The sequence below is a fragment of the Microtus pennsylvanicus genome, chromosome 2 (assembly GCF_037038515.1).
Source record: "Microtus pennsylvanicus isolate mMicPen1 chromosome 2, mMicPen1.hap1, whole genome shotgun sequence".
NCBI lineage: Eukaryota > Metazoa > Chordata > Mammalia > Rodentia > Cricetidae > Microtus > Microtus pennsylvanicus.
The window spans coordinates 131,208,740-131,221,609 of NC_134580.1; the positions used below are offsets into that span (position 1 = coordinate 131,208,740).

Below are 12,870 nucleotides of genomic sequence, written 5' to 3' on the forward strand. Positions count from 1 at the left end.
TCACTCAGGGTTTCCTCCACTCCTGACAAGGGGCCATGCACAGTTTTTCCAATGGGTGCCGATTCAAACTCAGGCCCTTATGCTTGCACAGCAAGGGATCTTACTCCCCGAGCCATCTCCCTAGCCTTGAGGATAAGGCTTCTATGAGAAGATATGATGGAGAAGACCATTATTCTCATCTGTAAGATCCCCGGAACTGTAAGCATAGACAACAAGATAAGGTGGACATGTTAATTTAGTGTGTTTGTTTTTCAGACTGTTTTTATTTTACATGCATGGGTGTTTTACCTACATGTATGTCTATGTATCACACGTGTGCTATGCACACAAAGGCCAGAATTGGAGTTACAAACGACTGGGAGCCATCATGTGAGTGCTGCGAACCAAACTTAGGTCCTCTGGAGGAACAGCCGGTGCTCTGAATTTCTGAGCATCTCTCCAGCTCCAGGTACAGCTCTTTGTTTGCATGTTTGCCTGTTTGGGGAGGTTGTTTTTTAATGTTACTTCCTAAATTAAAATTATACTAAAAAATCAAGTAAACTAATAAAATAAGAAGGGCAGGGTGAGATGTACATGGATTTAAGAAAGAAACTCAATATTTCCTTATCATTTGAAGAAAGTATTTTTTTATTTTGGACTAATTTCTTTTTTTTTTTTTTTTGGTTTTTCGAGACAGGGTTTCTCTGTGGCTTTGGAGCCTGTCCTGGAACTAGCTCTGTAGACCAGGCTGGTCTCGAACTCACAGAGATCCGCCTGCTTCTGCCTCCCGAGTGCTGGGATTAAAGGCATGCGCCACCATCGCCCGGCTTGGACTAATTTCTTGTATGATAAGGAATAGTTTTGGACTGGCAAGATGGCTCAGGAGATAAGATGTTTGCCACCAACCTGACAACCTGAATATGATCCCAGAACCCACATGGTAGAGAGAACTAGCATTCATAAGTTGACCTCTGACCTCTACATGGGCCCCACGGTATATATGCTTATACATATATGCAAACACACACACATACATTACAGCAATAAATACTTTTAATTAAATACTAAAAGAATTCCTTGTTTACAAAGAAGCAGGGAAACTGTCTTTTCTGATGAACAAGAAAATAGAAAATAGGGACTGGAGAGATGGCTCAGAGGTTAAGAGCACTGACTGCTCTTCCAGAGGTCCTGAGTTCAATTCCCAGCAACCACTTGGTGGCTCACAACCATCTGTAATGCGATCTGGTGCCCTCTTCTGTCCTGCAGGTGTACATGGAGGCAAAATACTGTATACATGATTGATAAATAAATAAATAAATCTTTTAAAAAAATAGAAAATAAAAAATAAATTAGAATTATAACTCAGTATAGCATTTTAAGTTCCTAATATTAATATGCTGAAATAGTGAAGTAGCCAAAACAACTTATATTTGAGTTTTAAGTGACCAAAATAGTTATTAAGAAATCAAAACTGCATAATAAACGCTCTTTGCTAACTTCACTGAGTACAGATATTTGTTGCAAGAGAAAGCATCAGCTATATGAACTTGTTAGGCGCCAGGCTCTTTAAGGGGACGGCTGTTGCTGTAAATGCCCAGAGTGTAGGTTCCCTTCTACAGTCTGTGGACTTATTTTTCCAATGATCTTACAAATACTTATTTTAGCTAACCATGCTAATTAATAATTATAATTTATAGTAAAATCCTTCTGGAAAACAATTTATCAATGGGCTGTAAGTAATAAAATCGTATAAACTTTTGAGACCAACAGCCCTCTAATAAAAAAGAATCACGGTTGTGGAATATTTGTACACGTGTGAAGAAGTGTTGCTATGACTGGTGTAATAAAAAGCTAATCGACCAATAGCTAGGCAGGTGGTATAGGTGGGACTTCTGGGCAGAGAGATGAAGAGGAGATAATCGAGATGCTGAATCAATCAGACACACAGAATGGGAGAGAGGTAAAACTCATGTGGTAGAACATAGATTAATTAAAAATATAAGTTAATTTAAGTTATAAGAGCTAGTGAGACAAGCCTAAGTTTTCATAATTAATAAGTGAACTGGCAACCCGAAGGAAAAGTCAGACTACAAATCGTGAAATTTATTTCAATATTAACTAAAACAGTCAAAAACTAGAAACAAAAATAGAAACAACTGACAAAAAGTCCATGTCAAAATGCTAAGAGAGGGCACAGTAACACAAGCCTGTAAACCCAGCCCTTCAGAGACAGACAGAGGATCAAGAATGCAAGGTCACCCTTAGGTGCACAGCCAGGAGAGAAAATCTCAAGGGCTGGGAGGTGACTCAGTCTGTGAAGTGCTTGCCATGCAAGCATGATCCCTAGAACCTATATAAAAAGATGGGGTTCAGTGGCCTGTGCTTGTGATCCCAGCGATGGGGAGGCAGAGACAGGAGGCTCACTGGAGCTCAGCAATCATCAAGTGTGGCCTAACTAGTGAGCTCCAAGCCAATAAAGGGACCTGTCTCAAAGGAGGCAGACAGTGTTTCAGGGGATAACTGCACGGCAGACCCCTGCGCTATACACACATGGATAAACATGTACAACATACCCACACAAAACAAATGTTTAAAAAAACTTAAAACACACAGGCACAAAAATGAACAGAAAAGCTGAGAGTCACTTACTCAGAAAGAACTCCTCGAAGTCCGTCTTCTCCACACAGCTCGTGTACATGCGTAGGGCTGCGATCTTAATCTTCTAGACAAAGAGAACAAAACCAAACTCAAGACAGGACCAAGAGGATGCGCTAGCGTCGTTACATATGGACTGCATGCAGACCTCATGGTTCTTGAGCTAGCAGGAGGGGTACAAACCTATCTGCGGGCAGGGTACTTTATTTTGTTTTGGGGACAAGACCTCAAGCAGCCCATGTTGACTGAGAACTGGCTTTGTAGTTCAGCTCCCCATCTCTACCTTTAAAAATAAATAAATAAAACTTGAAAAATTTTAAGCCCCTGAAATCCTTTAATTTTTGCTGAGGGGCTCTACTAATTAGTCTATGATTTGGGGGGAGGGGAGCATGTATTTTCTTCAGATTCACAGAATCTGTGTACACAAACAAAATTCTCTAATAAATATGAAAGACTTCCACTATGCCTCAAAGTATTAAAATGAAGTACTCAGCCTACAGTATTATGGAATTTCTTCGTGGGCTGGAAAAGGCTCAGCGGTTAAGAGCACTCACTACTCTGCTCTTGCATAGGACCATCACCCACACTGAGGTTCACAGTCCTCAGTAATTCCCGTCCAGGAGATCCGATGTCCTATTCTGGCCTCCAGAGGCAACCGGCATTCATGTGGTACATATACATACATATACACAAGCAAAATGTTCATACACATAAGAATAAATCAAGCTTTTAAAAGAAAAGTTTTAATTCCCTCGGATCTTAATGAGTGGAGCTGTTACTAAGCTCTGTGCTAACGTATTGTGTTTAATTGTGATTTTAGTGAGTGGAGCTGTTACTAAGCTCTGTGCTAACGTATTGTTTTGTGATCTTAGTGAGTAGAGCTGTTACTAAGCTCTGTGCTAACATCTTGTGTTTAATTGTGATCTTAGTGAGTGGAGCTGTTACTAAGCCCTGTGCTAACGTATTGTGTTTAATTGTGATCTTAGTGAGTGGAGCTGTTACTAAGCTCTGTGCTAACATATTGTGTTTTGTGTATGGAAACTACGTCTTGAGATCATATCTAAAAACTAAAAAAAGCACTTTTTTGGGGTTTTTTTGTTTTTTGGGGTTTTTTGTTTGTTTGTTTTTTTGGTTTTTTTCAAGAAAGGGTTTCTCTGTTGCTTGTCCTGGAACTAGCTCTTGTACACCAGGTTGGTCTCGAACTCACAGAGATCCGCCTGCCTCTGCCTCCCAAGTGCTGGGATTAAAGGTGTGCACCACCACAGCCTGGCTTAAAAACCACTTCTTAAAGAGTTGACTTAGTCTGAAGAACAGGTGCATGAATGACTTTCAAAGCTAAATAAACCAGTTTATCAACAAAAAAACTTATACAGGTTTCTTTTTCTTTCTTAAAATGACAGGGCAAGCTGAACAGTGGCCCGCGCCTTCCCAGCTCTCAAAGAGTTCAAGGTCAGTCTTGTCCACAGAGCAGGTTCCAAGCCAGTCTGGACTACAGTGTGAGAAGCAGTCTCAAAAACAAAGCAAAACAAACAAACAAACAAAAAGAAAATAACTAAAACAGGGGCTGGAGAGATGGCTCAGCACTGGCTGCTCCTGCAAAGGACCCAGGTTCAGTTCCCAGCACCCACATGGTGGCTCACAACCACCTGTAACTCCAGTTCCAGGGTATCCAATGCCCTCTTCTGGCCTCCACAGGCACCAGGCACACAAGTGGTGCACAGAAACACAATCATACACACAGACAGGTGAGTACTTATATACATAACAAAAATAAGAGAAGCAAAAGCAAAACAAAGAGAAAAATTAAACAGGTATGCTGGCTCATACCTGAATGTCCAGCACTTGGGAGGCTGAGATGGATCAGAAGTTCAAATTTATCTACATGATATCCTATCTCCAAAATAAAAAACAATAGAGCCCATCAAGGGTTCAGATACAAAACAGCACAATCAAAGAGATTTATGCAGAAATGCAAAGTTAAACCCAATACTGCCAAATTGCAGAAGAGAGGAGAGAGGAGGAGCTGCCTTTTAAAGTGCATCAAGAACTATGATTCAGCCAAGCCTGTCAGCATACACCATTATTCCCAGCAGAGGCAGTGGATCTCTATGAGTTCAAGGTCACCCTTGTCTACAAAGTCAGTTCCAGGACAGCCTAGGGTACATACACAAACCCTGTCTCGAAAAGAGAGAGAGAGAGAGAGAGAGAGAGAGAGAGAGAGAGAGAGAGAGAGAGAGAGAGAGAGAGAGAGAGAAACAAAAAAAAGAAACAAAAAAAAACCAAGTTCAATTTTACTAATTTTTACTAAAATTCCTAGTTACTTAATTCTTGCCTCTCCCACCACGCTTGTAGTTCCCTTCTGGATCTTCTGTATGAACTCCTCTCAGGTCACAACTCATCACTCTGCCCTAGGAAAGGCAGCCTTGTCTCCAGGCCCAGGGCTCCAAACACATCCATGCAAAAGCATTTATTACAAATAATGGCTGCTTGACCAGACTAGCCAGCATCATCACACAATGCTCACACCGTGGCAATCAGAAACATTTTACAGGTCTTCGCTTTTCTTGTAGCAAAGCCAAACCTTTATTCTTGGGTGAGCCACTTTCCTGGACAAATCTCTGAAGCCAGTCCCTGAGGACTATCATGCACGGACTGGAAATAACAGCTGGAAAGACGCTCTTTGAGAACTGTGCGCTAATGCGAGTGAGGGAAGGAGGCAGACTAAATTTCCACTCTGTCAATACAAGCTGTTCCGGTCCTTGGATGGCTTCATGTTTATTTCACTCTTGCTTAAGAAGACCTTGCCATGATACTTGGCTATGACAGGAACACCTAGGCCTGCTCTCCCACCTGCTGGGTCATGTGTACCCTCTTGCAAGATGAGGAGTGGACGGAGGGAGAAGACTGCGCTGAGGGCTGTTGAGCTGCACAGGGATGGACGCAGTGAACGGAGGGAGAACACTGCGCTGAGGGCTGTTGAGCTGCACAGGGACGGACGCAGTGGACGGAGGGAGAACACTGCGCTGAGGGCTGTTGAGCTGCACAGGGACACAGTGAACGGAGGGAGAAGACTCTGCTGAGGGCTGTTGAGCTGCACAGGGATGGACGCAGTGGACGGAGGGAGAACACTGTGCTGAGGGCTGTGTGAGCTGCACAGGAATTTTTTTTTTTTTTTTGGTCACTTGAACCTCCTTCCTATTCTGTGCTGGAATTCTCTTTACGACATTCTTGATTCATGTTCAACAAACTGAGCCCCTATTCAAACAAAAACAACCTTGTAAGGCTGCCTATAAGACTTTCATTACCCACTACTCTGAGGACCGCAGGTAACACGTCTTCATCCATTTTTCGTTGATTTGCCCCTCAGTACTGCGAGACTCACAGTGCCTTCTCCTTTCTATACTAAGCATTCTATTTTTTTTTTTTTGGTGGTGGTGGGGGGTTTGTGTTCCCCAAGCTAGTCTAAAACTAACTATGCAGACCAGGCTGGCCTCAAACTCACAGAGATCTGCCCATCTTTGCCACACAAATGCTAGAATTAAAGACCTATGCCACCATTCCTGGTTTTCTTCAAGTGCTCTTTAGTTCTTACATGATACTGCTATGGAAGCAATAGGGAACGGCTATTTCAGAGCTGGCCACGGTGGGGCACATCTATAATTTCACACTTGAGAATCAGAGGCAGGCAGATCTCTGTGTTCAGCCTGGTCTACATAGCAAGTTCCAGGCCAGTCAGGGCTACACAGAAACACCCTGCTTCAAACAAAACAAAACAAAGAAAAAATGTTATTTCAGAGTGCTCAGCTAAGTAAGGAAAAGCTACATTTGACATCTTAAATATATCCTAGGGACACTGCTCTATGATTGACTAGCCTGAGAAAGACCCCAAGCTAGATCCTAGCAGCAATAAAACCTAAACATGATTCTGTAGGAATCTACATATGAAAACATTCAAGAAAAATACAGAGAAGGCAGGTCATAAGCAGCAGTAGACATGTAAACATTTTGTTCTCTTACCAAATCCATGTGAAAATACAAACAACGCATTTTCCCAACGCAAATGTCTGGCCACACTTCTGAGTTAACAGTGCTAAAAAGGGCTCACCTATACGCCTTCTAAAATGGAAGGTCCTAACTACGCTTTCCCACCAAAATCATACCAGAATGTCATACTGGTATGTGATATTTTCATGTGACGGATTTTAAAATAAAGGCTATAAAAACTGCCACATCATAAAAGAGTTTAATACAAGCATTTAGTTAAGGTAACAAAGAGAACCAAGAAAAATCAGAGGTTAACTCAGCTCTAAAAGTAAGAATTCTCCCACTGGTCTCATAATCCTTCAAATGGTGGCCAGTTTGCCCTCTGGAATCATTTAAAAACAGAAGAAAAACATAAGACTAGACAAAGCATATGGAAGCAACCAAGCAGAACCCAATCACTAAGAGATGAATAACACAGCTACTTTTCCCTCTATTCTTTCCTGCTTCCACTGCACTCCTCATTTTTTCTTTTGGGGGTGAGCGGACAGGCAGAGGAGCGCACGCCTTTATTCCCAGCCCTTGGGGAGGCAGAGGGAGGTGGATCTCTGAGTTTGAGGCCATTTTTGTCTAGAACTCACAGAGATCCATTTAGATTAAAGGCATATGTCACCACTCCTGACTTAATTTCTACTTTCAAACAACACATATTTTTTTATATTACAAATGTCATAATCACAACTTCTTTTTCAATAGAGGGGAGGGCCAACAAGATGGCTCAGAGAATAAAGGCGTTTGCCACCAAGATTTCTGATCTATGCCCAGGACCCACACGGTGGAAGGAGAGGACTGTCTTATGACCTCCGTAATTCTCCAGGGCACACATGCAGCTGTATATATACACACATGCTCATGCGCACATGCACACACACACACACACACACACACATGAACACATGCACGTACAAATAAATGTAATTTTAAAAATTATAAATGGGCCAGAGGTGGTGGCGCACACCTTTAATTCCAGTACTTGGGAGGCAGAGGCAGGCAGATCTCTGAGTTTGAGAACAGCCTGGTCTAAAGAGCTACTTCCAAGACAGCCAGGACTACAAAGAGAAACACTGCCAGGAAAAAAACAAAACAATAAAAAATATATGGAGGAACATCTAAGCAGGATAGTTTACACCTATAATCCCAACAACTGGGGCGCTGAGGCTGAGGGCTGCTATGGGCCTAGGGCAGCCTGGGCAACAGGATGATGTCATGTCTCAATAGAAAAAAAAACTAAAATTTAAGCAGAGAGAAAAGGTCTAGTTAGTAATCAAATATATCAACAAATCATCAACTGTTAAGAATTTTACACACATTAAAAAAAAACTTTAACCAAAATAACTATTTCCTTGAAGATTTAGGAGAGACTGCAGGGTCACTTAGCATTTGTAGCCTCTTCGTATACTGGAAAGCTCTTATCAACAAAGTGTGTAATCATGGGGACGTCTCAGAATCTGTGTACAAAAGCTTGCAGACAGAAACCTGTGTTTGCTGTTATGAAAATTGCTGAAAAAATGAACTAACTTTAGAAAGCAAATGTAGCCAGGCAATGTTGCACTCCTGCAATTCCAACACGTTGTGGGGCAGAAGCATAGGGATCTCTGTGAGCTCGAGGCCAGCCTGGCCCACCAGAGTGAGTTCCAGGACAGCCAGGGCTACACAGAGAAACCCTGTCTTGGAATGCGCCCCACCGGATTGCCCTTTAAACTCATTTAGATGATTTTCCCATGTCATAAAGCAAGGGCCTGAAAACTTCTGCCTCGTTGCCTTGACAACAACTACAGACACTTCCAAGGAATTGGGCTGAGGAGTACTTTGGTCTTACCTATACATAAATCTGACTAGAGGGTAGAGGGATGGATGCATTCTGAAGAAATTCTCAAAAAAATGTATGAATTTCTCAACGCAGAAGCTTTAAAATAAATCTGTGAGCCACAGGAAGGACACAGACCCAAAGGAACATAGAAGTTTTTACCCATTTACTGTACTTCAAAGGTCCAGTGAACCCCATGGCTTCTATTATCTTCGTGAAGGGGCCAACCTTCTCCTCAACAGGCTTCGGGAAATCTTGGGTAGTAGGAAGCTACTTAACCAAAGAGAAAAAAGTCAAAATTAGTTACAAGAAATTTTCTAAACAGAATGCTGTTATTTATTCATTCTAAGGACATTTTTATGGCTTATATTTCTTTTTACTTTGATTTTTTTTCCTGCCTGATCTCTTGATTTCTTTTTAATGATTTTGGGGACTTTGCTTGCTTGCTTGCTTGCTTTGAGTGTCCTGTTCTGTTTTAGTTCAGTGCTAGAGATCAAACCCAGGGATTCACACAAGCTAGGCAAGTGCTCCCTCACTGAGCCAGACTCAGAGCCCTCACCTAGGTACGCAGGTACCTAACAGACATCTTCCAAATTATAAAGCAGGACACACCCATCTCAGTAACCACGTACCTGTGGTCCCGTGACTAGGAAAGGTTGGACTAGAGGCATTAAGAGTAAAGGAGACATGAGAAAGAGTGAGATGGCCCAGAGGCTACCCTGGCTGCTCTTCCAGAGGACGTGGGTCAATCCCAGCACCCCCACTAAAGCTAACAACTGTCTGTACCTCTAGCTCTAAGGAATCTGATGCCTTCTGTCCTCTGAGAGCACCAGGCTCACACATGGTACACAGACATACAGGCAGGTAAAACAGAAGGGAACGGGATAGGGGTGGGGGAAGGGAATGAGGGGAGGGGACAAGGAAAGAAAGAAGAGAAAGGGGGGAGAAAGGACAGAGAAAAGAGGAAGGAAAGGAAAAAAAATCCCAGGAAACTCTGCTCCAGTGCCTCAATAAGGAAAGGTAGCTATTCCATCCAATAAGAAATCCTTGCACGGTTTATGACTGTCTTAAACCTGTACAAGGTCCATAAAAATTGTTTTTCTCTAAAACAATTTTTAATTTCTAGACAAGGGCCTACAGTGGAAGAAGCAGGATACAAGCTCGCAAGCTAGGCTTCACAGTCAACTAGCTTGTCACTTACCACGCTCTGTAAACTTCGGAAAATCCCTTCAAACCCCCGAACCTCACCTTCCAGTCACGTAAGCCAGGCTACAGCAGAGGACACACTCACTCTACACTCACGTAAGCCAGGCTACAGCAGAGCACACACTCACGTAAGCCAGGCTACAGCAGAGCACACACTCACTCTACACTCACGTAAGCCAGGCTACAGCAGAGGACACACTCACTGTACACTCACGTAAGCCAGGCTACAGCAGAGGACACACTCACGTAAGCCAGGCTACAACAGAGCACACACTCACCTTACTTGTGATGTGGTATTTCCGACTCTGTTGTGTGCCCACCCCAGCAGTTTGTTCTGGTTCTACCCAGATTCGAGACGGGCTCATCTGTGGGCTCTGGAGGAGGAACAGACAGATGTAGTCACATTGAGCATTACATATCAAAGCTAGCCCAACGGGAGCTGCTCTGGCGGTTTGACCCAACCTTGCCTGCCCAGCTACCGCTGAAAGACCACCGAGAAGACCGAAGACCAGCAGTCAGAGTGGTGTCTGGTACACGGCAGGTGCTCAACAAATATCTATTAAATACATGAAGCTGGATGTAATGGCTCACACGTGCAATCTCTGGAAGGCTGAGGCAGGAGAACCACTATGAGTTCAGTACCAGTCCAGAACACAGCGAGAGACAGTCCCAAACAAAATAAAACCCCCAAATTCATTAATTCTTGAAGAAATAAAAGGATTCAGCCCTAGGAATATCACCTGAATCTGAGTCAACTCAGAGAAATCATGTGATAGGAGAGAGAACTGCAGTAAGTTTCCATGTAAATTCTGACAACACTTGATGTTGTGGAGGAGGGAGCATCAATTTAAAGTTTAAAACTTGCTACTGCTGGCAGGCAACTCTCTATGAAATTGAGGCTAGCCTGGTCTACAGAATGAATTCCAGGATAGCCAGGGCTACATCAAGAAACTCTGTCTCAAGAGAAACAAAAAAATAAATAAAAAAATAAAAAAAAACTTGGGGCAGCCAGGCCATGGTGGCACACGCCTTTAATCCCAGCACATGGGAGGCAGAGGCAGGTGGATCTCTGCCAATTTGAGGCCAACCTGGTATACACTGTGAGTTCCGGGACAGCCAGGGCTACACAGAGAAACCCTGTCTCAAAAAAATCGAAAAACCAAAAACGACAACAACAACAAAAAACTTGGGGTTGGAGGGATGGCTGCTCTTCTGGAGGACCCAGGTTCAATTCCCAGCACCCACATGGAAGCTCACAACTGTCTGTATCCAACAACTTCACACAGGCACACAAACAGACAATACACCCAAAAGCTCAGTGCCCATTGACAACTTGCTGCACTTCGGACACAGTGAGGCTTGAATGGGGAAAGTGTGGGAAGTGCATCTCACGAACAGGTACTTAATAAACGAATCACAGTCACCACCAGGTCACACTGCCTCTAACAACAGTGTGGTACTACAGCAGCCAATTATGACCACTGACGAGGGCTACGCTAAATGCAACCCAAATCCCCTCCTTAATCCACCTACAACTGTTTGGCTAGTGTTGCTATAATCAAGAATATAGTCTGGGAAATAAACTTCTCAGGCTATACATAAGCACTACACGAATGAAGACAGAAATATCCAGTGAGGGACAGTAAATTAAGGTATAAGCACTTGCAAAATCAAATAATTAAGGATTGAACCCAGAGCCTTGTAATTGTAAGGCAACCATTTTGCCTCTGGATTAAATTTTCAAAATCTGATTTTTTTTTTTGACGACTTGGGGTCTTGCAATGTTGTCCAGCTTGTGCTACGACACCCCACTGATATTTTACTTTACTTCTTTTAAATTATTTTTAGGGTGAGTCTCATGCAAACCATACTAGCCTCTAATTCACCATGTAGCTGAGGCTGGCCTCTTCCTACCTCTGCTTCCCAAGTGCTGAAATTACAGTATTTTGCTGTTATTGAGACAGGGTCTCACTACGCACTCTGGTTGTCCTGGCCTTGAACTAAGTGGAATCTGCCTGCCTCTCCATCCTGGGATTAGAGACACAGGCCACCACACCTGGTTTAAGCAGAAAGTACAGGGTTCCCATACACACTGTCCTCCTTTTCCACACAGCCTCTGCCACGTCATCCCCCCCACACACACAAAGCACTAATTTATTAGAATGACCCTATCCACCCAAAGTCCATAGTTTATACTAGCGATTAACATGAAAAACACAGTATTTTAAAAATTTTTAATTTTAAAAACATAGGTAAAATCACAAACAGAACATGAATGATGTGGGTAAATCTAGGACGTAACAAACAGAAATGAAGGGTTATTTGGTTAAATTGGAATTGTGGGTAGCAGATTAGGGATGTAACTCAACAGTAGAACACTGCCTAACATGGACAAGACCGTGGGTCTGATCTCCTATACCAGAAAAGAGGGTGGGCAAGGAGGGAAAGGAAGAATGAATGGGTAAGTTTGGGAATTCAGTGTACAAATTCCCAGTAATTTTTTAACTGTCTTAAATTAACTAAAAGGGAGGGGGTAGGAGCTGGGCATGGAGGCACATGACTTTAACTTAATCCCAGGACTGAGGAGACAAAGGCGGGTGGATCTCTGAGTTTGAGGCCAATCTGGTCTACAGAGTGAGTTCTACCCAGGACAGTCTCAGGACAGAGAGTTAGTCCTTCAATTCTGGTTTATTCCAAAAAGAGGAGGGATAGATGGGATTAACAATGATCTTACTGTTTCATCTTAATAAAGGAAAAATAGTTCCTCATTGTGGAATGGTACTGTCCGTATTTCTTTCCAAACAAGGACATTAAACGATTAGTCAGAGCTCCTCTGCAGTCCTGGGACACTTATGCTTTGATTCTCAAGTACCAAGCAGGCTTTGTGAAATACAGACTAAACACAGGACACCTCCCATGACATCACATACATCAGCGTAATGGCCCATCTAGAACACAAAGCACTTAAACTGCCTCCAAGAATGCCGCGTAGCCTGAGCGAGTGTGCTGGGCCTCTCTGCTGGTGTTAGCTCAGACACCTTTCTCTGTGCCCAGAGCTCCACAGTTGTCATATTTCCCTCCACCGTACTTCACTCAACTGCGAAGCACCAGGGCAACACCCAGCCTTCCCACCCCTCTGCTCATCCATAAACACACAAGTACTTTACAGGCCACCCTCCTTG

At 43.1% G+C, this 12,870-nt stretch overlaps 1 protein-coding gene across 1 annotated transcript in view; it reads right to left on the bottom strand.

Moving 5' to 3' along the window:
- The window catches only part of Uqcc1 (ubiquinol-cytochrome c reductase complex assembly factor 1), a 90,491-nt gene that overhangs the window by 65,432 nt on the left and 12,189 nt on the right, over positions 1-12,870 (bottom strand). The window contains exons 3-5 of the mRNA XM_075962689.1: positions 9,967-10,062; positions 8,645-8,752; positions 2,629-2,701 (exon numbers count right to left, since the gene is read on the bottom strand). Of these exons, the coding sequence (XP_075818804.1) occupies positions 2,629-2,701; positions 8,645-8,752; positions 9,967-10,062 (277 nt within the window). The remainder of the gene's footprint in view (positions 1-2,628; positions 2,702-8,644; positions 8,753-9,966; positions 10,063-12,870) is intronic.